This window comes from Sorex araneus, chromosome 6 (assembly GCF_027595985.1).
Source record: "Sorex araneus isolate mSorAra2 chromosome 6, mSorAra2.pri, whole genome shotgun sequence".
Lineage (NCBI taxonomy): Eukaryota > Metazoa > Chordata > Mammalia > Eulipotyphla > Soricidae > Sorex > Sorex araneus.
Window position 1 is genome coordinate 60,252,381 of NC_073307.1, and position 24,758 is coordinate 60,277,138.

General features: G+C 60.7%; 2 protein-coding genes across 2 annotated transcripts; both read left to right on the forward strand.

The window, feature by feature from the left end:
* Positions 1–6,924: 6,924 nt before the first annotated feature.
* Positions 6,925–18,983, forward strand: TMC3 (transmembrane channel like 3). Its single transcript, XM_004617542.1, has 21 exons — positions 6,925–7,013; positions 7,856–7,999; positions 8,844–8,919; positions 9,135–9,216; positions 10,137–10,243; positions 10,597–10,695; positions 11,037–11,179; positions 11,314–11,461; positions 11,742–11,785; positions 12,164–12,311; positions 12,399–12,508; positions 12,959–13,037; positions 13,563–13,766; positions 14,201–14,329; positions 14,412–14,479; positions 14,679–14,807; positions 15,239–15,349; positions 16,069–16,194; positions 16,451–16,529; positions 16,882–16,924; positions 18,886–18,983. Exons 1-21 carry the CDS (start codon positions 6,925–6,927, stop codon positions 18,981–18,983), a joined length of 2,256 nt encoding a protein of 751 aa, XP_004617599.1.
* Positions 18,984–21,711: 2,728 nt separating this feature from the next.
* Positions 21,712–24,713, forward strand: STARD5 (StAR related lipid transfer domain containing 5). Its single transcript, XM_004617543.2, has 6 exons — positions 21,712–21,883; positions 22,141–22,190; positions 22,359–22,491; positions 23,670–23,787; positions 24,033–24,126; positions 24,428–24,713. Exons 1-6 carry the CDS (start codon positions 21,785–21,787, stop codon positions 24,564–24,566), a joined length of 633 nt encoding a protein of 210 aa, XP_004617600.1. The 5' UTR covers positions 21,712–21,784; the 3' UTR covers positions 24,567–24,713.
* The last annotated feature ends 45 nt before the right edge of the window (positions 24,714–24,758 follow it).

Genomic DNA, 24,758 nt, shown 5'->3' on the forward strand with positions numbered 1-24,758 from the left:
TAAAATCAATATATGCAGTAGATACATGCTCTGATTACAGCCACACAAAGTGCTCAAATTTTTCAAAGTTCATTTTTAAGTCTTGGAAGTAAATATAGTCACAGCTCAGTGGCAACTCTGGGTTTAGCCCTGCGGGGGGGTTGTTTTCATCTCCCAGGTTTTTTTTTTTTTCCCTCTATTTCCCAGGTGTCTCTGATGAGTGCATGATATTTTCATAGTGGGAAATAAGCCAGTGATAATGTGAGATCCCGAGGGCCTGCAGGCCTAGCAGCACCGGGAATTCCTGACCCGCCCTTGTCTGTCTGTGCCCCAGGGCTGGGTGTGCCCGCCTCCTGCTCCTGCCTGCACCGTGTGTGGAGGTGTCCACTCAGCCTGGGGCCCTGAGGGCATGGGCACAAGGGGGAGAGGCGGGCGCCTGTGTGCTGGGGGCTCCTGGAGAGATGTCTGTCCCCCCACTGTCAGTTTCTCGCTGAGGCGTGCAGGTTTTCACTTGAGGGTTACAGCTAAGGCTCGGGGGTGAGTTCTGTGGCGGCCTCTCGCTGCACTCAGCTGCACAGCACCACACCTGAGGCCAGTGGAACCCCCCGGGGCCTTGAGCCCCCTCCGTGAGCACCACTCCCACAGGGGAGCCAGGCTTGCTGCACAGGATGTGGGGGCAGGGACTGGGCTTTGCTGGGTGCCATGAATCCTCTGTGCTACGTGCTAGGGGGGCTCATTCTGGGATGCTAGGGGCCCTCTATTCTGGGGTGCTCGGGTTTCTAATTGCTGGGGTACTAAGGACCCTCTTTACTAGAGTGCTAGGGGCCACTCTGTTCTAGGATATAAGAACCATCTTACAGATGTGCTGGGACCCGCCTCACTGGGGTGCTCGGGGCTTCCTTACTGGGTGCTAGGGGTTCTCTATTCTAGGGTGCTAGGGACCATATTGAGATGCTAGGGGCCTCCTCGCTAGGGTGCTAGGGGCCCTCTATTTTAGGGTGCTAGGGGCCCTTTTAACTGAGGTGTAGGGGGCCATCGTCATTGGGGTGTTAGGGATCCTCTTACTAAGGTGTTAGGGGCCTTCTTACTGGGGTGCTAGGGGTCCTCCTCACTGGGGTGCTAGGGGCCCTAGTTACTGGGGTGCTCTCCTCACTGGATGGTCGACCCCTGTTCTGGGGAATGGCGGCCCTCTCTGCCCTGTGGACAGGCCCTTGGCCAGCGTGATCTCAGCCCAGTTTGGGAGGCAGCGGTGCGGGGAGCCGCCCAGAGGCCCATCTGCATATACTTTACTTTTCTTCAGCCAGAAAGGACTGCCCAGCCTGGCGCTGCCCGCCAGGGTCCGCCTTCCAAGTGCCTTGAAGGGTGGGTGTAGGGAGGCCCTGCCCCTGGGGAAGGTATGCGTGGTCCAGGAAGGTGCAGGGGAGGCCCAGGCTTGGAGACGCGGGGAGATCTCGCACACGAGGCACCCAGGCCCTGGATGCAGAGGGAGCACCGGAACCTGGTCAGCGACAGGTCTGGGGTGAACCAGGGCCATGCACGGGCTCTCCCTGCCCCCCTCCTCAGTGCTTGGTGTCCAGACAGGTGGCTTAGGCGACACCAAATGCCTTCAGGCATGCAGGAAGTGTCCTGCCAGAAACTAGCATTCCCTCAGTGGGGTGAGTGGGTGACTGAGGGTGGGGGTGTTGGGTAAAGGCCTTGATTGCTTTCCAAACCCCACCACCACCCTCCCCCCACAAACGCATCTCCTCAAGCCCAGGAAGGAAGGAAGGAAGGAAGGAAGGAAGGAAGGAAGGAAGGAAGGAAGGAAGGAAGGAAGGAAGGAAGGAAGGAAGGAAGGAAGGAAGGAAGGAAGGAAGGAAGGAAGGAAGGAAGGAAGGAAGGAAGGAAGGAAGGAAGGAAGGAAGGGAAGAAGCTCGGGAGCTTCCCTTGCCGCATCAAACCAGCCCTGGTGACAAGCACCGAGTTTTCCTTCACAGCTGTGAGGACAGGGTGGGCGCTGGGCGTGTAGCACCCATGGCTATGCCAGGCCTGCAGGGGGCGCTGCTCTGCCCGTGCATGCTGCTGAAGTCAGGGTCGCACACACTCCCCCAAGACTCCAAAAGTCCATCTCGCATCAGGCAGCTTGAACCGAATTGCCTCTTCACCACTCTTTGATCCTCCTCTCGGGGGGGAAGTGCTGGGGGAGCATTTACCTTTTAGTCATCGTGATTTATGGCAGCGGGGCGGGGGCGGGGGGACGGGGTTGGGGGGGGCGTGAAGCCCCAGGAATTGGCTCTGAGAGGAGCCGTGTCTTGTAATCCGAAACACGTGTGAGGGCTGTGCTATTCTGTCTAGACTCAGCTCTTTCCCGAGAGAGCACCCAGGTGTTGATCGAAGCGGACCAGACATCTAGAAGCTGGGCAGGGGCTATGGCGCCTGCAAACCTGGAGGCCGGGGAGAGGCCGAGTGAGGGGCTCAGGTAGGGGGACCACTGCTCTCTGCTTCTTCTGCCCCGAGCCATGTCTCAGTGTCCCCCGAGCGGGCCCTTGTGTGGCCGTGTCTGTAGAAGGGCCCCCAGCCACACCCAGGCATTGGGTCTGCGGCCTCGGGAGCCCCTGATCGAGGTGGCGGGCCTGGGTGGGGGTGGGGTGGGGGGCGGAATTGAATGACCAGTGACGGTCGTGGTCAGGGTTAGCAGCCAGAAAAGGGGAAAACAATGCAGAAAGTTCAGGAGAGAAACCTGAGAGCCCAGAGCCCAGGAACCAGATCAGACCCGAACCTCTTTCCTGCTCCACCTCCTTCCAGTGTAGCTCTTGGGGGGGGCTGCTCCTCATCAGGGGGTGCCAGGGGGCAGGAGGGATGGTTTGGTGCCCAGAGCCACTTCACCCGCTTTGCACGGTTGTGTGGGAAGAGGGAGGGGGGCCCCAGACCCCAGACCCCGACTGGGCTTTTGCTGTGGGTTGCTCCCTGGGATGAGGAGGAGCAGGAAAGACAATGACCAGGCCCCACAGTGCTCCCTCAGCAGCGTGGCCCTGAGCACAGGAAGTGCCATACAGGGTTGGGGCGGGGGGGCGGGGAGGGGGCAGACAGGCATGGTCCGGGGAGAAAAGCTGCAGAAATGGAAGCCCCCCTCCCCCATCAAAGCCCCTTCAGGCCCCATCGTCTTCCTGGGTCTCGGGGAGTTAAAGCCCCGGCTGTGCTCTCTCAGAGCCGCCTCGGGAAAGCTGCCATGCCCGGCCCTGCGTGCTCTTTGCGACTGCAGAGACAGAAACCCGTGTTCTCCCCCACCCGGAAAGGCTGCACTTCGCAGCCACGGGCCTCGGAGCGCCTGTCTGATGTGGCCAGCCAGCCTCCTGGCTGCAGGACAGCTTGGGGCCGTGGTGAGGCTTCTGCGGGGGGTGGGGCCCACTCCCCCCACTGCTCACATGCTTCCCTGCTGAGATCAGGCCACGGTCTGGACGCACATGGAGCCAGACTGAGGAGGCAGGCAGTCTGTGGCGAGGCCCCGGGCAGCTTCCCACCACTGTCAGGATGGACAGCAGGGCGGCCAGGCCACTCAGTCACGGGCCACAGCCGGGACCGCACTCCGGGATGGGGGTCTCGTCTGTGTGCCTCCCCTCAGAGAGCCTTAGCTAGGCCGGAACAAGGTGGCCTGCAGAAGTCCCACGTGGTCTGCTGTCTGCAGGAGGAGCAGTAGGAACAGAGGCCACCCCACAATGGGGACCGCCCTCCGTGCTGTGTGTGGCTCTCCCGGGGTGCGTGTGGCACTATCTGTGGAGCGCGCCCCAGGGTGCCTTCATGGTGATGTGGTTCCCATCCCCAGGAGCCTCCCTGCCCTCTCTGGCCATCTGCCTTCCGTCATGTCATGCTGTGTGTCCACGCCCTCCCCGCAGCCGACCTCAGCCTCTATCAGTGGCCATGAGATGGTTGTTCTAGGGCCCCCAGGTCCAGTCCCTCCCTGGGGCTCCAGCAGACATAAGGCAGGACATAAGACATAAGGCTCCAGCAGACATAAGACATATGGGGGGTCCCAACTCCATTGGGGCACTGGAGCATTATCTGAAGCCCCCCTGCGGAGCCCCCAGGTTGACAGAGAGTCTCGGGCCTCAGGAATGTGACAGGCTGGCCTTGGGGCGGGGAGGTCTCGGGTAGGGACCTGTAGGACTACCCTCCTTGTGAGGGTGTGGGTGGACACTGACTAGCACCCCTGGGAGCTGGCCTTGGCCTGAGGCACTCAACGCTTGGACCAGGACAGCTCCAGGTGCTATGTGGATGCTGCCCCTTAGTGGGCATTTGTTGCAGTGCAGCAAACCTCCGGCTCCCCTTGCTTTCTTCTTTTGAAAGCCATTGAAAGCAACGCAATAGTAGTTATAAACTTCATTTATTTATTTACTTATTTTTCTTTTGCAGTCACATCCGGTGATGCACAGGGGTTACTCCTGGCTCATGCACTCAGGAATTACTCCTGGCAGTGCTCAGGGGACCATATGGGATGCTGGGAATCGAACCCGGGTTGGCCGGTACAAAGCAAATGCCCTACCTGCTGTGCTATTGCTCCAGCCCCTCCCCTTGCTTTCTGCCTGGGGTCCCTAAGTCCAAATTCCTCACCCCATTGTCCACAGAACCCAGACTGGGAAAAGGGACCACCAAGTTTATGCTTTCAGTGGCAAATTTGGGGTCCACCTGGGGCCACCCACCATTAGTGCCATGTTTCCAGGGTCACGTTTCCTGAGCTCTGGAACAGGTCCCACAGGGAGGCTGTGCCCGTGCCTCACTTGCTCTCTATAGGGAAACTGGAGGCGAGACCTGCTCAGGGTTCAAGCCACATTCACTAGTTTGGCTTTCCTCAATGGTTCTCGTTCCACAACCGCCAGGAGCAGCTCAGGTGGAGGAGCCCCAGCCTGGCCTGGCCAGGGCTCGGGTCAGTTCTCTCAGCTGGAGAAGCTGATTGGTGACACACGGCTTGACGGCCCCTGCACTACCTTTATAGCAGTGTCCACCCAGTTTCCCTCTCCAGAAGGTTTTCTGAGTCGACGCCCCTGGCCTGCCCTCACCTCCTCCCTTCTCCACCCGCAGGCCCTGTTGGCTTCAGCTTTGCTGGTCATCAGATCCAATTCTGGCAAGGGCCCCATCAGAGGCATTTGGAGGGTTTCCCGTTGTTCTGTCTAAATGCACATGCTGACTTAATTTAAACCATCTAGCTCTCGATGCCTCTAATCAAATTGTCGGAGGAAGTCCAGTGACTCACCCCAGGCTGCACAGGGGAACAGCCCCTCCTTGGTGCTTCTAACCTTGCCCTGGATCCCCAGGGGGCTTGGGGTAGGTTTCTGGGTGCCCCTGAAACAGTGAGGGGGATGGAAGTACTGACCCCCACCCCCTGGAAATCGCCATCAGCACCAGGCCCCAGAGGGAAACTTGATCGTCAGAGCCGGGCCGACGGGAGACACAGGCAGGTCTGATCACATTAAAATCTCATTTCTCCGGTAATAACGGAAGCACATGAAGTCTGTCTGTGAGCTTGGAGCCCAACCATCCTTCCTTCCATGGCTCCCTCTGACCTGGCCATTGCTCTCTGCAAAGCAAATTCCAGAGAAATGATGCCGAGGGACAGGACAGCAAGGGCCCGGTGGGGGACAGGCATCAGCAGGCACAGTGTCCAGTGGCGAGCAGGTCAAGCAGCTTCCACACATGTCCTGACCCAAGCTCACCCTCAGCAGCTCACATGGTCACGCTGGAAGGAACTCGGGGCACTTGCCTGGCAAGTGTGAGGTCCAGGAGTTGATCCCTGGCCTGCGGGGTCCCCTCAGCAGTGGTGGGTCTGGCCCCAACACCACACCCAAGATTTATGCATGTAGTTCAATTGAGTACATTATCAGTGCAAAGAGAAGCACGTGCTGTGATTAAGAGCGGAGAAAGCTGGATTCTGATGGGCATTTTAGGGCTATTTCCTCTGCTTTTCTGACCACTTACATTTTTTTTTATGTGTAAGTATTCATTGATCTCATAGTGGACATGCTTAGGAATCTGTTTTGCTTTTGGTTTTTTTTTAAATAGGCAAAAGTTGGGATGACAAATTTATCTAAAAAGGAGTGAGAATAGAAGGCTGGAGCAATAACACAGCGGGTAGGGCATTTGCCTTGCACGCGGCCAACCCGGGTTCAATTCCCAGCATCCCATATGGTCCCCTGAGCACGGCCAGGAGTAATTCCTGAGTGCAGAGCCAGGAGTAACCCCTGAGCATTGCCAGGTGTGACCCCCCCCCAAAAAATGTGGGAGTAAATGCAGTAAGGGGGTTATTGTACAATAATGGAGACACTCAACTTCTGTTGGTGATCATGAAGTATATACAGATGTCAAATCATAATATGGTGTGCTGAAAACACATAATTTTATAAACAAATATTATGTCAATAAATGTTTTTAATCACCTGGAAAAATAAAATTAGTTATTATTCTTACTTATCTTCACTAGTTTATGTGCTGTATATTAAAAGTGGCTGTATCTTGACATAAATGGTCAGAGAATCACGTAAATCAATTTAAAGAGAAAATATTTGTTTGCACTGCTTTACTGACTCCCTAGAAATACCTCAGAATTTGTTCCTGATGAGGGCCATAGATGACTCTGTGAAGAGGCAAAATACCCACACTAGAAACTGCCTAAGAGGATGAGTTCAGGCAGGGCTGAAGCGCCCTAACAGAGGAGGGATTATACGGGTAGACGCCCAGACCTTAGGTGCATTGTGAACCCCATGGCCTGCTGGACCTGGGGTCCCAGTGTCCAGCTCCCCCAGGCCCTAGTCTTGCCTCCTCCCTGCACACATCAGCCAATCAGCTGCAGTGCCTGATGCATATGCATGAGCCCCCTCCCTGCTCCCTGCTCGGGCAGCTGCCATCCGGTGCCAGAGAACCTGGAGGAAGGACTCTGCTTGCTGGCCCCTGCCCACCCCAGTCTCCCTGGCCCCCATGAAGCACTCCAAGGGGTCCCAGCGCTGCTGCAGCACCCGCAAAAATGCCAGCCAGCGCCACCTCTGCCCGGATTCCCTGCTGCTCAGGTGAGCAACCAATCCCCAGCTCGGGCGTGGGTCACCCAGACGGCCTTCGTCTGGCCAGGAACAAGCTCCCTGTCTGGTGGCCTGTCCCCACAGTGAGCACTGGGTGCCTCTCTGGGCCCACGGGAGGAGGTGCTGCCACCCACTCACCCGCTCTTCACGGGGCCCTGATGCCAGGGGTGAGGCTGCAGGAGTGGGGCAGCTGCGCTGGGCATGGGGGCAGCAGACACAGGCTGGCAGACTCGGGGGCCCTGGGAAACTTCCCACCGAGCATCAGAGATGCCAAAAGCTCACCTGCCTCTTTCGTGTGGGTGTCCCCGAACTGCCACCAGCTCCTGCTGCCCCTGTTCCCCCACAGCCAGCTCCTCCTGGGGTGTGCTCCCCACAGACGCTGCTTCTGGAGTCCTGGTGATGTTGCTTCCCTCCTGCAACTCACCTCGGAGATGAGTTTTTCTCACTGAGCCTGACGGGGGTGGGGGGTCCTGTACCCTCAGACACGGCAGCCCCGTGGCCTCTTCTGGGTGTCCCTTCTCTGCAAAAGGGCCATCCCTGACCCCTTGATAAGGCTCTCCCTGAGCCCAAGACAGGACCATCCCCGACCCCTCAGACAGGACCATCCCCAACCCCCTGGACAGGGCCAACACTGACCCCCTGAAGGGCCAACTCTGACTCCTGGACAGAGCCGACCCCAAAGCCCCAGACAGGGTTGACCCCAACCCCCAGACAGGACCGTTCCCGATCCCCAGAGAGATCCCCAGACATGGGTCACACAAGTGACAGTGCCCAGCTGCTGTGTTGGGCCAAGGAGCAGCTTCACAGATCACCTCCTTTATCCCTCCCTGCAGCCACCTGGACGATGGCAACAGTGTGGACGCAGAAGATGGCAGTGACCCAGAGCGAATCTTCCAGAACCTCCAGCTGCAGAAGGACCTGGTGGCCAACATCCGCTGCCGGCCCTGGACCATGACACAGAAGCTGCAGGCCCTGAGGTGGGGGCAGTGGGGCCCCTCAGGTGGAGGATCTGAGGTGGAAGTTCTGAGGTGGGGCGCCCTGAGGTCGGGGCTTTAGCGGGGGCCTGAGGTAGTTGCCCTGAGGTGGAGGGGATCCTGAGGTGGGGATGATTGGGGGGACTTTGCTTTGATCACCTGAGGAAAAGCCAGTTCCTCCACACATACATGTGTGTGTATGTGTGCATGTGTTGCCCCTGCACAGAAGTGCCCTTAGAGACTCCACGGGGACAGTATTCCACATCCGCCTGCACAGGGTTTTCAGTCGCAGCTGTGTGGGGAGTAGGCATAGGATGTGAGCATAGGATCTGCCAGCCTCATGCCTCTCCCCCCCTCACCCTCACTTACTGCTGTGTCTCCCAGTCTCGTTGTCCCGTTGTCCCATTGGTGAATGGCCTGGCCCCATGGCCTGGCCTTGTGTACCCCATGTTCCAACTTGTGACCTCAGATGGGTGGAAACTAGCATTAGGGACCCTGAGAGTCCCAGCCTCTGAGAAAGCACAGGTGTGCAGGCCCCCCTTTCTGCCCCCACCCCATCTGGAACCACACGGGTGACCCAGCCCTGCAGGGCCTCCAGGGTTGGGTGACAGAAGCTCCCGGTGTGGAACCAGCCGTGACGGTAACCACTGCTAGTCACCCTTGCCGGGGCTGGGGCTGGCAGCATCCCCTGTGTGGCCATCACCTCCAGGGTCCCCAGGGGCCTTGGAACTGCATTTTCTGTGGGCTGGGTCTCAAGGCCACGATCTCATCTGGCGACCCCCTTGAAAGTATTCCTCTCACCTGTTCAGCCTGGCCCACACTCACAGGCGCCCCCTCATCCCCCTAGACGTGCCAAGGAGACGGTGCTCAGGTTTGAGGGCAGACTCACCAGGACCCGAGGCTACCAGGCAGCGGGCAGCGAGGTAAGGGGGACACCAGGTCAGAGAAGCACCTGCCCCACCCCTGCTGCTCTGGCCAGAGTTTAGCCTGCCCATGGACAGAGCCGGCGCGTTGCCCTCAGGAGACCAGTGTTTGGGTGCCAGCCCAGCGGGGTCCTGGCGCGAGGCCAGGGAGCGGGTACGGGGCAGTGCTGTGACTCGGGGTCTCAGGGCCCACCCAGCTCTCCTGTCCCCTCCAGCTCTGGAGGAAGCTCGTACGTCTCGCCTCAAACTTTGCCGTCCTCTTCATCCCCTGGGAAACTCGGATAAAGAAGATTGAGAGTGAGTGACGTGGGAAAGGGGGTCCGGGTGTGACCACTGAGGGGGACAGCCCTCTACCCCTGAGTCCATCGGGGGCCCCTCGGACCCAGGCTGCAGCTGACACCATCTGTACCAGGCCCTGGGGAGAAGGACCTTCCCCTTTGGGGCCATCAGCTGAACCCCCTTCTCAGGCTTTGCCTTGGGAGCACAGGCGGGGCTGCCTGGACAGACCAGGGGACCCTCGCTGGGAGCCGTGGCGTGTTTCTGGGAGAGAGGCTGTCAGCCCGTGGCCTGGCCTGCAGGGACTGATTCCCGGCCCGGTCTCTGGGAGCCCCCAGCAGTGCTCAGAGACCGGGAGATCCCCAGTGCCGGAGTGGAGGGCACCAGAGTGGAGGCTTCCTGCAGGACTCGCTCCAGCCACACAGAGGTCGTGCTCCCGTGACGCCCTGAGGTTTTCTTCTCAGAGGACCTGTGCGCTCAGCAATGGCTCCTCTGAAATAAGGCCTAGAGCTGCGCTCCCACTTCTCAGCGTGTCTGATCTGGGATACAAGCTGACCGAGAAAAGCTCTCCTGCTCCGTCCCAGAGGGGTCAGCGAGGGACCCTCCCAGGCTGTGGCGTGGATTCTGCATAGGTCCCGCCAGGGCCAACACTGGAACTTGGAACAGATGCGGGGTCCTGAGGCTACAACCACGGGGTCACTGGAACTCTTGGACAGAAAGGAGCAGAGTCTAGGGGCGCAGGGGATGGGGGGTGGGGAGAGGAGGAGGAAGGAGGGCCAGGGGATAGGCAGGCAGGGAGCAGGGAGGGATCCTTGGCATCCTTGTCGAATGTGGGGGCCCACCCTGCAGGTAGACAGAGCCGTCGGCCCACCCCAGAGGCCCTTTTGGGGATGCTCAGGAGCTTCTCTGCCTGCCTGCCCCCCACCCCCACCCCTCTGCAGGTCACTTTGGCTCCGGGGTCGCCTCCTACTTCATCTTCCTGCGGTGGCTGTTCGGGGTCAATGTTGTGCTCTCTGTGATGACCGGCGCCTTTGTCGTCATCCCTGAGGTGAGGGGGCAGGGGTGTGATGGCGCCCCACCCTGACACTAAACCAGGTGTGAGGACACTTCTGAGATGGGTCTGTGAGTGCTGCATACTGAGATGCACTTTGTCCTGCCCCCCAAGGGCCTCCATCTCGCCCACCCGCCAGAACCCGCTCCCGGGCCTCTCCATAGAGAGGCCGCTGGCTCCGAGCTCTAGGTCAGACCCTGGAACCATGACCACTTCCTCTCTCTGGGGGCACCAAGGGGACCTTCCAGGCGGGCCTAGTTGGGGCTCCGGTGATGGTCGGACCGTCTGCTGGAGACCCCACTGGGGCACTGTAGCCTTCAGCCCCTGACCACTGGGTCCTGCTCCCCCAGCTTATCGCAGGGCAGCCCTTTGGGAGCACCACCAGCAAGAGCATCCCCCAGGAGCACGTTGCGTCAGCCCAAGACCTAGACACCGTGTGGTCCCTAGGGGTGAGGCTGGGGACACACCCTGGGGACTGGGCTCGGTCAGCAATCCCCCAGGCTCCCTGCAGTACTCCTTCCCCTACCCACAGTACTACCCCCCCACCTGCAGTACTCCCTCCCTTAGCCACAATGCTCCCCCTGCCCACAGTGCTCCCCCCTTAGCCACAGTGCTCCCTCCTACCCACAGTGCTTACCCACAGTTCCTCCCCACTTACCCGCAGTGCTCCCCCTTACCCACAGTGCTCCCCCTTACCCACAGTTCCTCTCCCCTTGTCCGCAGTACCTCCCCGTTTACCCATAGTGCTCCCCCCTTACCCGTAGTGCTCCCTCTTCCTGGCCTCCCTCAGGGCTACCTGCAGTACTCCGCACTCTTCTATGGCTACTACGGCCGGGAACGGCGCATTGGCAGAGCCGGCTACAGGCTGCCCCTGGCCTACTTCCTGGTGGGCATGGCTGTGTTTGCCTACAGCTTCGTGGTGCTCCTGAAGAAGTAGGCACCTGGGCCCCAGCCGGTTGTGGTTTTGGGGGCTGGGAGGCCCTGGTGTGTGGGTCCGGGGGACTTTGATACCCAGTAGTGTGTACAGAGGGGCCTGGGGGCTTGTCCTCATCCGCGCCCCTTCCCAGGATGGCCAAGAACTCCCGCAGCAGCCTGGCCGGCGCCTCGGACGAGAGCTATGCCTTCTGCTGGCGTGTGTTCTGTGCCTGGGACTACCTCATCGGGAACCCCGAGGCTGCCGAGAGCAAGACAGCCGCCATCGTCAACAGCATCCGGGCGAGTGGGGCGCGGGTGCTGAAGGCGGGGCTGTCCGAAGGGGTGTGAGCAGACCTGTCCATGGCAGGACCCTGTGTGTCCTGAGGCTTCCACTGCTGTGCTTCCCTGCATCAGAGCCTGTAGCCCCCACTTTCTCCATTGAGTTAGGGTCACCTGTCCCCATTAAAGTCTCAAGGGAGACCCCTTGTCCAGGGGTCCTGTGAGGGCGACCCCAGGGGTCTGTGAGAGGAACCTCCATACGGGCCCCAGGTCCTTTCTGAATGCTGTATCTGTCTCTTAGGAGGCCATCCTGGAGGAGCAGGAAAAGAAAAGAAGCAAGAACCTGTGAGTACTGACCCCTGCCAAGGACCTGAGCACAGACCCCCCCACACAGGACCTGAGCAAAGACGCCCCAGGACCTGAGCACTGACCCCCTACTCGGTCTGGAAGAGCAGGGCCCTTGGGTCTAACTTGCACTCGGGGTGGGAGACTCACCCCCAGGCTGCACCTCCCCCCAGGATGCGTCCCTGAGAGCCCAGAGCACAGCCAGCCCTGTCACCTGCTTCCTGTCCTGGCACTCTGTGGGTGGGGAACAGAGACCTGGACCCCCTCCCGGTGCCAAGCCCCGGGCCCGCCCCAGCTGCATGGCTCCCTGTGTGCCAAGATGAACCCGGGGGATGCTGGGGGTGCCCCACTGGGCACCCTATCCTGTGCTGCCTATAGGGCCGTGACCGTGTGCCTGAGGCTTGTGGCCAATGTGCTGGTGCTGCTCTCACTGGCCGGAAGCATCTTCCTCATCTACTTTGTGGTGGGCCGTGCCCAGCGGCTGGAGCGGGCACAGCGTGAGCTCACACTCTGGGAGAAGAATGAGGTACACTCCTGCACCCCTTGTGTCCCCACTGGACACCCTGGCTGCCCCTCCCCCTCCTCCTTCTCCCTCCCTCCCTCCCTCCCTCAGGTGAGTGTGGTGGTCTCCCTGGTGACCATGCTGGCCCCATCCGCCTTTGACCTGATCGCAGCCCTGGAGCGCTACCACCCCCGGACGACACTGCGCTTCCAGCTGGCAAGGTGGGCCTGGGGGGCAGGGGACAGGTGGGACCCAGCTGTTCCAGTGCACTGGCAGGGGGGCCTTGAAGCTCATCAAGGGACCTTGTCACCCCACACAGGGGGCCGGGACAGCATGGCAGGCAACAGGGAGACCCCGCAGGTCCTGGGCCAGAACATGAGGCCCTCAGCCTGTGCTTCTGCCACTCCTGGGGTGACACGCAGGGCGGAGCCAGGGGTTCAGGGTACAGCCAGACCCTGGGGTCTCCGCAGGAGCCCCCAGAAGAAGGCAGGAACGGGGGGCCTCTCTGTGGGACTGCTTTGCTCCTGGAGGCAGGATGCAGGCAGCCCCCCAGCTACCTGCAAAACCACAGATTCTAGAATGTACTGCCTGCCCTTCCCCCGCGAAAGGTCTAGGGAAAGCTGGTGCCCCCACATCAGCCCCTCACGTGGCATCTCCCACCCGGCCTGCAGGGTGCTGGTGCTGTACCTGGGGAACTTGTACAGCCTCATCATCGCCCTCCTGGACAAGGTGAACAGCATGAGCACGGAGGTGAGGCCGCCCGCACCTGCGGCACACATGCAGCTCCAGCATCTGCACAGAGACACGCATGGCCATGCACACGGTCAGATACACACATGCTTATGCACATGCCCTTACATGTCAGGGCACACATGCACAGATCTAGTACACATCTGCCCTCACATGCTAGCACATGCATTCTCATAGCACGTGCACACATGCTCACTTGCACGCTAGCACACGCACATGTGCAGATGGCAGAATGGCCCTCACTGCTGACGTGTCTGCCTCCACTTGCTCCCCTTCACCATGCTCAGATCTCAGCCCACCTGGGCTCTTTGCAGTGGAGAAAACAGCGATTGGGGCTGGGGGCCAGGGAGCGCCTGTGTGGATTCCCCTGCTTGCTCAGAGGAGGGCGAGAAGGGACCAGGCTGGCTCCCGGCTCCTGGAGATAATGTTCCTACCAGCAGCCTCCACTGAGTCCCCACACTCACGTCCCCACAGGGCTGCCTGCCGCCTCTTTCTCACAGGGACCTTCCTCCCTTCCTGCCCCAGGCTTCGACCTTGAGGAACGCCACGGCTCCCTGGGAAGATGCGACTGTGGCCTTGGCCACTGGCACAGCCCCTGCAGGAGAGAAGTGGCTGCAGCTCCTGGGAAACAGCTCAGGGACCCCCCGCCTGGCCCTCCCAGAAGCCAACAGCACCACCATGCTTCCCCAGAGCCCCCCAGGCCCCTGCTGGGAGACCTACGTCGGGCAGGTGCGCAGCCCCTCACTTAGCCCTGAGCCCACCCTATTTGCGGGAGATCCAGGGAGGCTCTCTCAGAGGGCACAGGAGACCCAGGCCCCAGAGAAGCTACAGGGAATACAGAGACCTCGCCTGTCACGTCCTGTGTGGTGTGTCCCCGCCACCCCTCCTTGGGCAGAGATGGGGACAGTGCAGCACAGCTGGGGCACAGGGAGAGCAGTGAGGGGGCTCAAGACTCAACCCAGGGTATTTGCTGTGAGCACCCCCTCCCCGCTCCCCTCACTGAGTCCAGTCTTGGGGCTCCAAGTCCCTGTTGGATCAGCCAGAATTGACCCGACACCCACTGGGGGCTAGAAGAGAAGGTTCCCAGAGGACCAGCATGATGGGTCCTGCATGATGGAGGAGGGGACCCTGAGGGGCGGAGCGCCACCAGGATGGCCTTGCAGGAGATGCTGAAGCTGTCCATCGTCGACATGCTCTTCACCGTGGCCAGCGTGCTGCTCATCGACTTCCTCCGTGGGCTTGCCGTGCGGTACCTGAGTGACTACTGGTGCTGGGACCTGGAGAGCAAGTTCGTGAGTGAGGTGACCCTCCTGGAGCCCCGGGGTGGGAGAGGCGAGGCGGGCAGAGCTGCAGGCCCTGCCTCTTCTCCCACAGCCCGAGTACGGAGAGTTCAAGATCGCAGAGAATGTCCTGCATCTGGTCTACAACCAGGGCATGATCTGGTCGGTGGCCCCTGGAAAGGAGGAGGGAGGCAGTGGCCCATTTGAGGCCCAGATGGAATCTGTCGGAGTGATGGGAGCTCCCAGGAGGACTCTGCTGACTTGGGGCCTCCTGGGAAGGGCGGTGGGACTGTGCCTCTGTCCTCGCTCCACAAACTCCCATGGGGCCTGGGCTCAACCTCACCTCACCTCTGGCCTCCAGGATGGGTGCTTTCTTCTCCCCATGTCTCCCTGCTGTCAACGTCCTCAAACTCACTGGGCTCATGTACCTGCGGAGCTGGGCGGTGCTCACCTGCAATGTGCCCCACCAGCAAGTGTTCCGGGCTTCCAGGTGAGCAAGGAGAGGGAGGCCACAGCACAGTCCACCATAGGAACCCCCATTTGTGACCTCTTGCCCATCCCTCAGGTCTCGGCCTCCCCTTGCACACTGGGCAGGGTGGAGGGGATCTGTAGACCTCCCGAGTGTAGGTGACCCTGGAGGGGGGACCACAGATAGAGGCGCCTGGGCCACAGCACCACGGAGATGACAGGGTCAAGGGTCGGGGGTCAGGGGCTCTGGCTTCATGTGCCTGCTCATCCCCAGTGTGGCCAGGAGTGGCCCCCAGAAGCTCTTGGGACGCTCTGGGGTCCCCGTGCTCTGGCTTTGAGGGGCTCAGCCAGTCCTCAGAGGAGGCTGGGTGGGATGAGCTGATGGGGTACCCAGTCTAGGAGGGCTGACTGCAAAACCAGGTCACCCCTAGTCTGGCCATCCCCTGTCCACAGGTCCAACAACTTCTACTTGGCCACGCTCCTGTTCATGCTCTTCCTGTGTGTGCTGCCCACCATCTTCGCCATCGTCCGCTACAAGCCATCGCCGCACTGCGGCCCCTTCAGGTGCCTGCTCTCTCCTGGCCCCCACTTCCGACTTCCAGCTCCCCACTTCCTGCTTCCTGCTCCCCACTTCCTGCTCCTGTTCCCTGCTTTCTGCTCCTCACTTTCTGCTTTTCATTCCCCACTTTCTGCTCCCTGCTTCCGGCTCCCCACTTGCTGCTTCCCATGTCCTGTTCCCTGCTTCCTGCTCTTTGCTTCCTGCTCCCTACCTCCAATTCCTGCTCCCCATTTCCTGCTCTCTGCTTCCTGCTCCCCATTTCCTGCTTCCTGCTCCCCACTTTCTGCTTCCTGCTCTCCATTTCCTGCTCCCTTCTTCCCACTTCCTGCTCCCTGCTTTCTAATCCTTGCTTCCAGCTTCCGGTGCCCCATTCTGTTTTCTGCTCCCCACTTCCCACTTGCTATTCCCTACTTACTTCCTGCTCCCTGGTTTCTGCTCTTTGCGCCCTGCTTCCTGCTCCTTGATTCCTGGCCCACACTTCCTGCTTCCTCCTCCCTGCCCCATACTTTGTGCTCACTCAACATTTCCTGCCTCTGCCCCACCAGAGGAGTTTCTCAGCCTTCTTACTGCTTTGTTTCCTCCCTACGGTCCCCAGCCCTCTGGCTGCCCCCTGAATCTCATACCATGCCCCCACTGACCGGGTTTTCACCTGGAGACTCCCGAGAAGCTCTGACCTGAGGTGTCCAGTGTGGGCCGTGTCCCCTGACCTCGGTCTTGCCCACAGTGGCCAGGAGAAGATGTACGATGTGGTGACTGAGACGGTGGCAGAGGACTTCCCCATCTGGGTTGGCTCTGTGCTGGGCTACGCCGCCAGCCCCGTGGTGATCCTGCCTGCCGTGCTGCTGCTCCTGTGAGCCTGACCCTCAGCTCCCTTCCTTGGTTCTAAGTCCCCGCGCAGAGGCCATTCCCCCACAGCTGCCCCTTGCCCGGTTGGACGGTTGGACGTGATGCAAATTCCAGGGAGCTCACAAGACAGCCGAGGCTCAGAGGGTGGCAAGCCCTGGCGCCCCCTTCAGGCCTAAGGGTGCACTGCAGCGCTTGTCCTGGGCCAGGGTGGGATGCCCCTCTGGCAGGGAGCAGGTGCTGAACCATGCGCTTGCCCCCAGCATGCTCATCTACTACCTGCAAAGCATTGCGCGCTCCTTGCAGCTCAGCAACCAGCAGCTCCGGGCACAGATGCAGGATGTAAGTGCCCCGGGGCCCCTCCTGCCCCCACCCACCGACCTTGGAGCCGAGTCTTTCTGTGAACCCACCAACACCCCCTTTCAGCTCCCACAGGGTGTGTTTCAGGGGGCTGGGGTCCCCTTCTACACGTGGGGGCCCACGGGGTCCAGGCAGCCAGAATGAAGTGGCACCATGCAGAGCCTTGGCACCATTAGGCTAATGACCCCCAGAGCTGGGTCTTACTGCCGTCACTGGGGAGGACATTTGGGGGGACCAAGGGACACTGAGAAAGTGGGTTCCCCTCTCGCTGTTGTGTCTGAGCAAAATGACTACTCTGTCTGCCCCCCATCCACTCACTGTCACTGCATTCCAGGCACGGTCAGAGGACAAGAAGAAGCTGGCACAGCTGGTGGGAGGTAGGAGTGGGCAGCGGGCATGATGGACACAGGGGCAACAGGCACCGCAGGCTGGGCCCCGCCTCAGACTGTGGGCCCAGTGGTGCCAGGGAAAGGACTGGGATCCTACAGGCAAAGTCCGGGCTCACTCCTGAGCCTGCGCTGGGGTGTCGCCCTCTTCCCCCCACCCCCCACTTTCAGCTGCAGCTTGGGGTGAAGGCACCATCGGGGCTCTGTCCTCATCCCTCTCCTCACAGCCCGGACCCACAGCCAGGAAGGGAGTGTCCAGCAGCTGCCGAGGGACGGCAGGCTTGGCTGCCAGCAGGGCCCCCCCGAGACACACCAGAACCACAGCCACAGGCTGGGTGCCCGCGCCCCCGGCCCTCCGCCAGCGCACAGCCACTGCAGCTCACCCCTCCCCAGCAGCCTGGAGTCCCGGGGGTCCTGGAGGGAGTGTGACAGCAGGTGAGTGGGGCGGGGGCGGGTCCTCAGGCCAGAGGCCGTGCTCAGACTGTGCCAATGGGGTCCCAGGCCAGCCCCACCATTCAGGACCTGCGTGAGGGGATGTTTCTGTGACAATTACCACCTGGGAAGAGATGTCCTGGCAGGAATATCCCCGCACTTAGCCTCGCCAGGGGCCTCTGGCTGTGCCTGCTGGCTCCCTGTGCCCGGACCCTGCTGGCTCCAGTGGAAGGAATATGGTCCCTGGGTCCCCGCGTCCCCATGTCTTGGGTTCTCAGCAGAGGTTGGCCGTGCTCAGAGCCTGCCCATCCCGGCTCTGTCTGTGTCACAGGTGCTCACGTGGTCCCTGCGCTAGCACCGGGGACCTTCCCAGCCCCGAGACACTGACTCAGCCCTGCACCTCAGCACGGTCCGAACCTCTCTCCAGGAAAGGCTGCCGGCGCCACCCCAGGGCCCATGGCACTTTCTGGCCTCAAAGAAGTTTCAGGGTCAACACCGTAAGGGACATCCTGGTGCTATATCCCAGCACCATGAAGCCAGGTGTGCCTTGGGCCCCCCGGTGGGTGGGCTCCCCAGCCCCCAGCGAAGAGGAGGAGGAGGAGGAAGAGGAGGAGGCCCTGAGGGCAGTGTCCAGCCCTTGGCTTCTCCGCCCCGGCTCCCTGAAGAATCTCCCTGGGGGGGCACCCCAATTCTCTGCTGGGGAGAGGTTGGCTGGTCCTCGATGCCGGGGAAAGGTGTTCTCCAGCTCCTGGAATGGTGGCTCCAGGGGACCACCCGGTGGGCCAAGGTCTCAGCACAGGAAGCCACGCAGCAGGCACGCCCCCCACCTTCGGAAGCCTCGGGCTGCACCTTTCCTCACAGAGTCCGACTCTCCATCCAGCAGCGACCCGCAGCCTGGGCTCCCTGGCCCGCAGGTCAGGGCCCGGCCTCAGCCCTTGTGCCCCTGGATGCAAGATCCTGCAGGTCCCCACGACCTGGTGTGCTCCCGTGTCTAGGTGTCTAGGCCCCGGGGTCCTCTTCTCCGGCCAAAGCCTGCTACAAAGCTGGGTGGGCTCCGCGGGTGGCAGAGGCGCCCTGAGAGCTGCTCATGGCCCCGCCACCCCCAGCAGCCACCCCCACAGGCTAGCATCAGGGTGCACAGGGTGGCTGTTTGCTTACCGTAGCCACAGTGGGGACTGGGTTAGAAGCCTAAGACCAGAGTGGAGGGGACGGGTGGTGGACACCTTGGGACTGGGGGTTGAGGGGGCATCGAGTGGGAGCCCCCTTGTGGAGGGATCAAACCCTGAATCGACCTGCCTCTCATTGCCCCAGGCAGCACCCAGATGTGGTAAGCCTCCCAGGCAGATTGTCTGCTCCGAGTCTGGCACTGCTGACCTGCACTGGGGTTTGGGCAGGTGCTGGCAGCGCCTGCTGGTTCCCATATACCCCTGCGTGCAGAGCCCCTGAGGTGTGTCTGTAATGCAGAGGGCAAATACGTGACGCCTGCGTGCACCCGCCTCCCCAGTCTCTTGTTGCGACAGTTTCTGTGGAGTTACGAAACCTAGAGGAGGCCTGGCAGCTCACACATGCTGGCTCGTGCGTGGGCATGTGGCAGGTGTCCACGGCCTTGCTTTGCTGACTCAGTGAGAGCGTGTGTTGTGTCAGCTTCTGTGAGCCGCAGCCCGCCACCCCCTCTTGTCAGGGGGGAATAAATTCATCTCTAGAGTCTTCTCTGTGACTGTGATGTCATTTCCACCTGTCCTCAGCCCCCAACCCTGGAAGAAGGGCATTTCCTGCTGACAGGAGCTGGCTAAGGGGATGCTGAACCCGAGAGCCACTGGCTCACAGTTCATAGGAGAGGAACAAGTGCCAGACCCCCAGCACGCCATGCCACAGAGCATGAAGAAGACTGGTCTTGTCTGGTCTGGTCTTGCTGTCTGGTTGTTGGCCACTGGTGGAGACATCATTGGTTTTCCTCATGGATTGGCCATTGTCTCTCTCTGGTGCAGTGCCACTGCTCATAGCTCACATCTGTATCCAGCCTGAGCTGTGGGGACAGCGAGGGGCCCAGGTGCATGCCTGTGTCTTCACAGTGCCCCTGGCTCTTTGTGCGATCTCTGCAGGGGGTTCAGGGAATGGGTCAGTTGTTCCCTGACACACCAGCTTCAATGTGCCTGTGCCCCAAATTTGTGCGGGACACAAGCACCCCCCAGAGATGCAAAGAATTTCCTCAAGACCAGAACTGTGCTGGAGTAGAGGGGGCCAGGGAGGGGCACCTGGAATAGCCACCTTCCCTGGTGGCCCTGGTGTTTCATGTATCAATAACTCAGCCTAAGTGGGGAGAGGCTGTCAAGGATTCCCTAGTCTGAGTGGGTGCCTTCTCTTCAGTTGTGCACACATGTGTGAGTGTGTGTATGTGTGTGTGTGTGTGTGTGAGAGAGAGAGAGAGAGAGAGAGAGACAGACAGACAGAGAGAGAGAGAGACAGAGAGAGAGAGAGAGAGAGATTGTGTGTGTGTATGCTCTTTTCAGGACTTGGCATTTGCTGAACTTATTTTCCTCTTTGTCCTATCTGTGGTAATGGGGCCATTCTTGGTTGGTTGAGAGGGCCAGGGAGCAGAGGAGTGAACTGGAGAGCTCTAGAGAGGGTCATGAGTGCCCCAGGTCCTTGGGGACCTGTATCCTATTCAGTAAGATAGAGACTGAACAGGGGGGCTGGTGAGGGACTAGAGAGTGGGCCTAGGAGAGGGCCAGTCAGCTGCTGCCCCCTGAAGAGGGCCTGAGCGTGGGCACAGATAGTGTAACAGCAGCCTTGACCCCCTCTGCTGGGGCTGACAGTCCCCCCAAGTTTCTAGGTCAGAGCAAGCCCATTCAGGAGCTTTTCTGTGGGAGATTTGGGCCCCTGTCTTTGCCCTTTCAGCTCTGGAGGTGAACCCAACTCTCCTACTGCAATTTTCTTTCCTTTTTCTTTCTTTCTTTTTTTTTTTTTTTTTGCTTTTCCGGTCACACCCGGCGATGCTAAGGGGTTACTCTTGACTCTGCAGTCAGGAATTACTCTTGGTGATGCTCGGGGGACCATATGGGATGCTGGGACTCGAACCCGGGTTGGCTGCGTGCAAGGCAAACACCCTCCCTGCTGTGCTATCGCTCCAGCCCCCTCCTACTGCAATTTGAAACTCTTCTGGAAGTTACTACCTTAAGGTCTACTTTGAACATGGGGATTGGGTGCCCCAGTGTGAGAGACTTTGTCCAGGGGGTGCCTCTGAGCTCAGGTATCCCACTCCCTCCAGCTCCCGCAGATGGCAGGAGACCCCTCCTGACCCTCCTTCATGGGACATAGAGATCTGTCCACCCCTGTCCTGCCCCTGACCTGCTGCTCTGGCCTGGACAGGCCTCAGGCCAGGCCAGCTGCTGCCCCAGGTGTGGAAGCAAGGAATGAAGGTTCTCTTTGTAGTAAGCAGTTTTTCAGGCTCACATTCTGCGCTCCATTTTGACCCATGTGACATTCTGTGAATTATTCAGTGTGTGGGGAGAGGCCCTAGGCCTTCCCTTGGTGGGTATTCCTGGCCTGTACTCCCCAGTTCTAGAGGCGCCGGGCCTGATGTGGGCTCCTGAGACAGTTCTGGAGAATGACCCCACACTGGAGTGTTGAATGCTGCCTTTTAACTGCGCAGAGTAACTGCAGATTATTCAAATAAAGAGAAGGTGTGTGAGGAGACAGGAGAAGGAAACATTCTGGGGCTTTGTGCACGCGCGTGCACGAACATGCGCGCGCACACACAGCCTCTGCCTTTCCGGCGGTGGAAATCCAAACCTGCCTCATGACACGCCCCCGTCACGCGTCCACAAGCACAAAGCCCATCTCTGGCTTCGGGCCCTCGGGTGGACGCCTGAGCTGGTCTGCGTGGGAGTTACACGAGTTGGCGCCGCGATTCTCTGGGGAGGGCGCGGGGTCCAGCCGTGCCCACACCCTGAGGTGAAGTGAAGCCCCCTGCAGGACCGTGAGCCTCCAGGGGCCCCAGTGCCCAGGCCGCCCGGATCCCGCCTGCTCCCAGGACAAAGTTCACTCTCTGCGAGCCAACCAGATGCCACCGCGTCACGACGCCCCTGGTGGGCGCTGCGCCGGGCGGGCGGGGAAGAACTGGCCTGTCAGAGGGGCGGGATGGGCCGAGCAACTGGCCAATAGGGAGGAGGCGTGGCCGGGCGGGGCGACCCCGCCCCCGGGCACCCCGGCCAATCTAGGCATGGGGAGGGGCCGGGCCAGAGTGGAGCGGGATCGGCCTGCGCGGCCCGGGCCAATTGTGGAGGGGGGCGGAGCCAGGCCCAACCCGGGCCAATCCGGGAGCGGGATCCCCAGCCCCGCCCAGGGCCCGGGCTTTCCGGCTCGGGCTGGCAAGCGCCGCCGCCCAGTCGCCCTGTGTTGTGCACGCAATTCCGTGTCATGGAACCCGCCGAGGCCGTGCAGCGGGCCGGGGAGGTGGCGGATAAGGTACTCCAGTACCGGCGAGACTCGTCAGGCTGGAAGGTCTGCCGGCAGAGCGTGAGTGAGGCCCTGGGCGGGCCGACGGGTCCCGAACCGGTGCATGTGGACACAACCTCCCAAGGGGAGCCTTTCCCCCTCACAGCCTCCTCTGCACTCGGAATGTGAACAAAGAGCTGTATGTAGGTGGCTGGCCAGCGGGGTGCCTGGTGGTGCCCCCTACTGCCCCACACTTGGCCACCCTGGGGCGCGAGTCTCCCCTGGGCTGCTCCCAGCCTCGCGGGCGCTCAGGTCTGCGATTCTGTGCCTTTTGACAGAACGGAGTGTCCGTTTCCTGGCGGCCTTCTGTGGAGTTCCCAGGGCACCTGTAAGTCACGCCTTGTTCCGGGCTGGTGAGGCGCTCCCCGGGTTCCAGACCGCTGCACTGCCTCAGTTCTTAACAGAGTCGCTTCCAGCACACCGTGTTCTTGCCAGCTCAGGCCCAGGGTGCAGGGCTGGGAGGGGTCCCGGTGGTCAGAGCCCTTCCCACCCCCAGGTACCGTGGCGAAGGTGTGGTGGACGCTCCGCCTGCCCGGGTGTGGGACTACATCAAGCCCGAGGCGGGGGGCCGTCGGCAGCAGTGGGACGAGAACGTAACCAACTTTGAGATCGTCCAGACCATCAGCGATGTAAGTCTCGCGAGTCGGATGCTGTGCCCAAGCTGGCCCCCTCCCTGCTCTGGGGAAAGTCCTTCCTGGGGAGCTGCTGCCAGGGCAGGATAATCCTAGAGCTCCAGGGAGGAACCGCCTGGGCGCGGACCTTTTGAGAGGGTGAGTGGGATTTGCCGTCTCTGGATTCTCATGTGAGTGGGGCGCTGGCAGGAGGGTTGCAGAAACCAGGAACACTTTCCCCCAGAGCTAGTGGGATGCCAGTGTGGCTGAGGCGTGGTTTTGGAATCCACGCTGCAGTGTCTACACTGCCTGTTGTGAAACTGGCTTCAGGGGCCAGGTCAGGCTGGACATGATCCCCATGTGGCAGGTACAAAGGTTTGGCATCCATCAGAGGTGAGGCCGAGTCACTGGGGTGAGCTGGCCCCACGTCAGGCCTTCACTCAGCCTCACAATGAGGGGGAGGCAACCCCCACCCTCAGCCTGATGCCTGTTTACCTGCGGCCGCTCATTCCTGTGCACACAGGCACATATGCGTGCGCCGCTCTGGAAAGGACAGAGCAAGTCACAGGAACTGCTACATGGTGTGGTCCGTTTCACAGCACATCTTTGTTAGAAATTTCGTGTTCCTTTCCTGTGATGTTATGTCTGTGGGAGGCAGGCTGGGCTGCAGGAAATGGAACATGCCAGAAAGGGCCCTGTCCTGATTTCCACCAGGAGCCCCATCTCCCCCAATCCATGCCTCAGGGTCTCTCTCCCTTTCCTCCAAGTCCCCCCTGCAGGGCAGTGGGGAGCAACACTAGGTAAGATGCCGCCTTCCTATCAGAGCTCAGGGCCCCGTAGGCAGAGTTCTCGGAGTTTCTGCTGCTTGTGCTGGAGACAGCAGAGGCCTGGCATTGCCACCTCTGGGCATGCATTTGGGAAAGAATCTAGAAGCTGGCGTGTGTAGACAAAAGGTGTAGCCCATTTCCAGCAGGTTGCTGAGATGGGAGAAGCAGGTGGGGTCAGGTTATATAGCCCTGAAAGGGAGAAGCCCCATCCTGAGCTCTTGCATGGTGCCCCCCTGTGGCCTGGCCTCAGGCCACCGCAGGCAGGACCCCAAGGGCAGTGTAGGAAGGCTGTGGGGAGCCCAGGCCAGGCTCAACCCTCCTCTGCATGCGGTGCACTGGGTGTCAGCCCCTACTCCCATCGCCCCGCAGACCCTCTGCGTCAGCAGGACCACCACCCCTTCTGCCGCCATGAAGCTCATCTCACCCCGGGACTTTGTGGACTTGGTGTTGGTGCGGACGTACGAGGATGGCACCATCAGCTCTAACGGTGAGTCCTGGAGCCCGACTCCTCCAGCCCACACCTCCAGCCAAGCTTTGGGGGAGCCAGCTTGGCTCTGTGAGGTTCCTGTTGGTGCCTAGACGGGACTCCGGGCCTTCACAGCCCAGGGACTATGGGTGGAGGTGAGATCCAGGAGGCTTCTCCATTCCCATGGCTGAGGTCTGAGGGTTGTGGGTGTGAGCAGGGCACTGTACCCTAAACTTGGGGCTCACGGCCCCCTCTTCACCCTGCAGCTACCAATGTGGAACATCCGTCCTGCCCCCCACAGCCGGGCTACGTGCGTGGGTTCAACCATGCCTGCGGCTGCCTCTGTGAGCCCCTGCCAGGGTGAGGATGGCGGGGGGACAGGGGACGGAGGGATGGGGAGCCTACTACCCCTGGCCCAGGAGAACTCCGGAACTCCCATCCCCACTGTCACAGTATGGCCATGGAACCCTTCAGCAGATGAGGAAACCACCTTCTGCCCACTGAGCTCCTTGCCTGGCCAGCCAGCAGCCTTGCTCACTTGTTACGAGGCCCAAAATGGGGGTGTCTGTCCTGGGCCCCTTGGAGACACCCACCAGAGGCTGAAGTTGAGTCTTTCCTTGGGGCGCCCTTGACCCTCACAGCTGTGTCCCCACTGGCACAGGGACCCTGGCAGGACAAAGTTGGTGACGTTTTTCCAGACTGACCTGAGTGGCCTGCTGCCCCGGAGCGCAGTGGACTCCTTCTTCCCTCGCAGCATGGCCAGCTTCTATGCCAACCTGGAACAAGCCCTGCGAGGCTGATGCTGCACTTCCTCGGGGGCCCTGCACCCTGCCCCCAGCACATGGCATGACTCTGCCACCTCGTCCATCCTGACCCGGTTCTGCTCTGGGAGCAGCTATGAATTGGAGGGTGGGTTCTAGAAAGAAGCTCCGCATTCCTTCCGGAAAGGTACTTTTATTTGTGTCTGTTCACACTGGCATTTTCTCATGCCT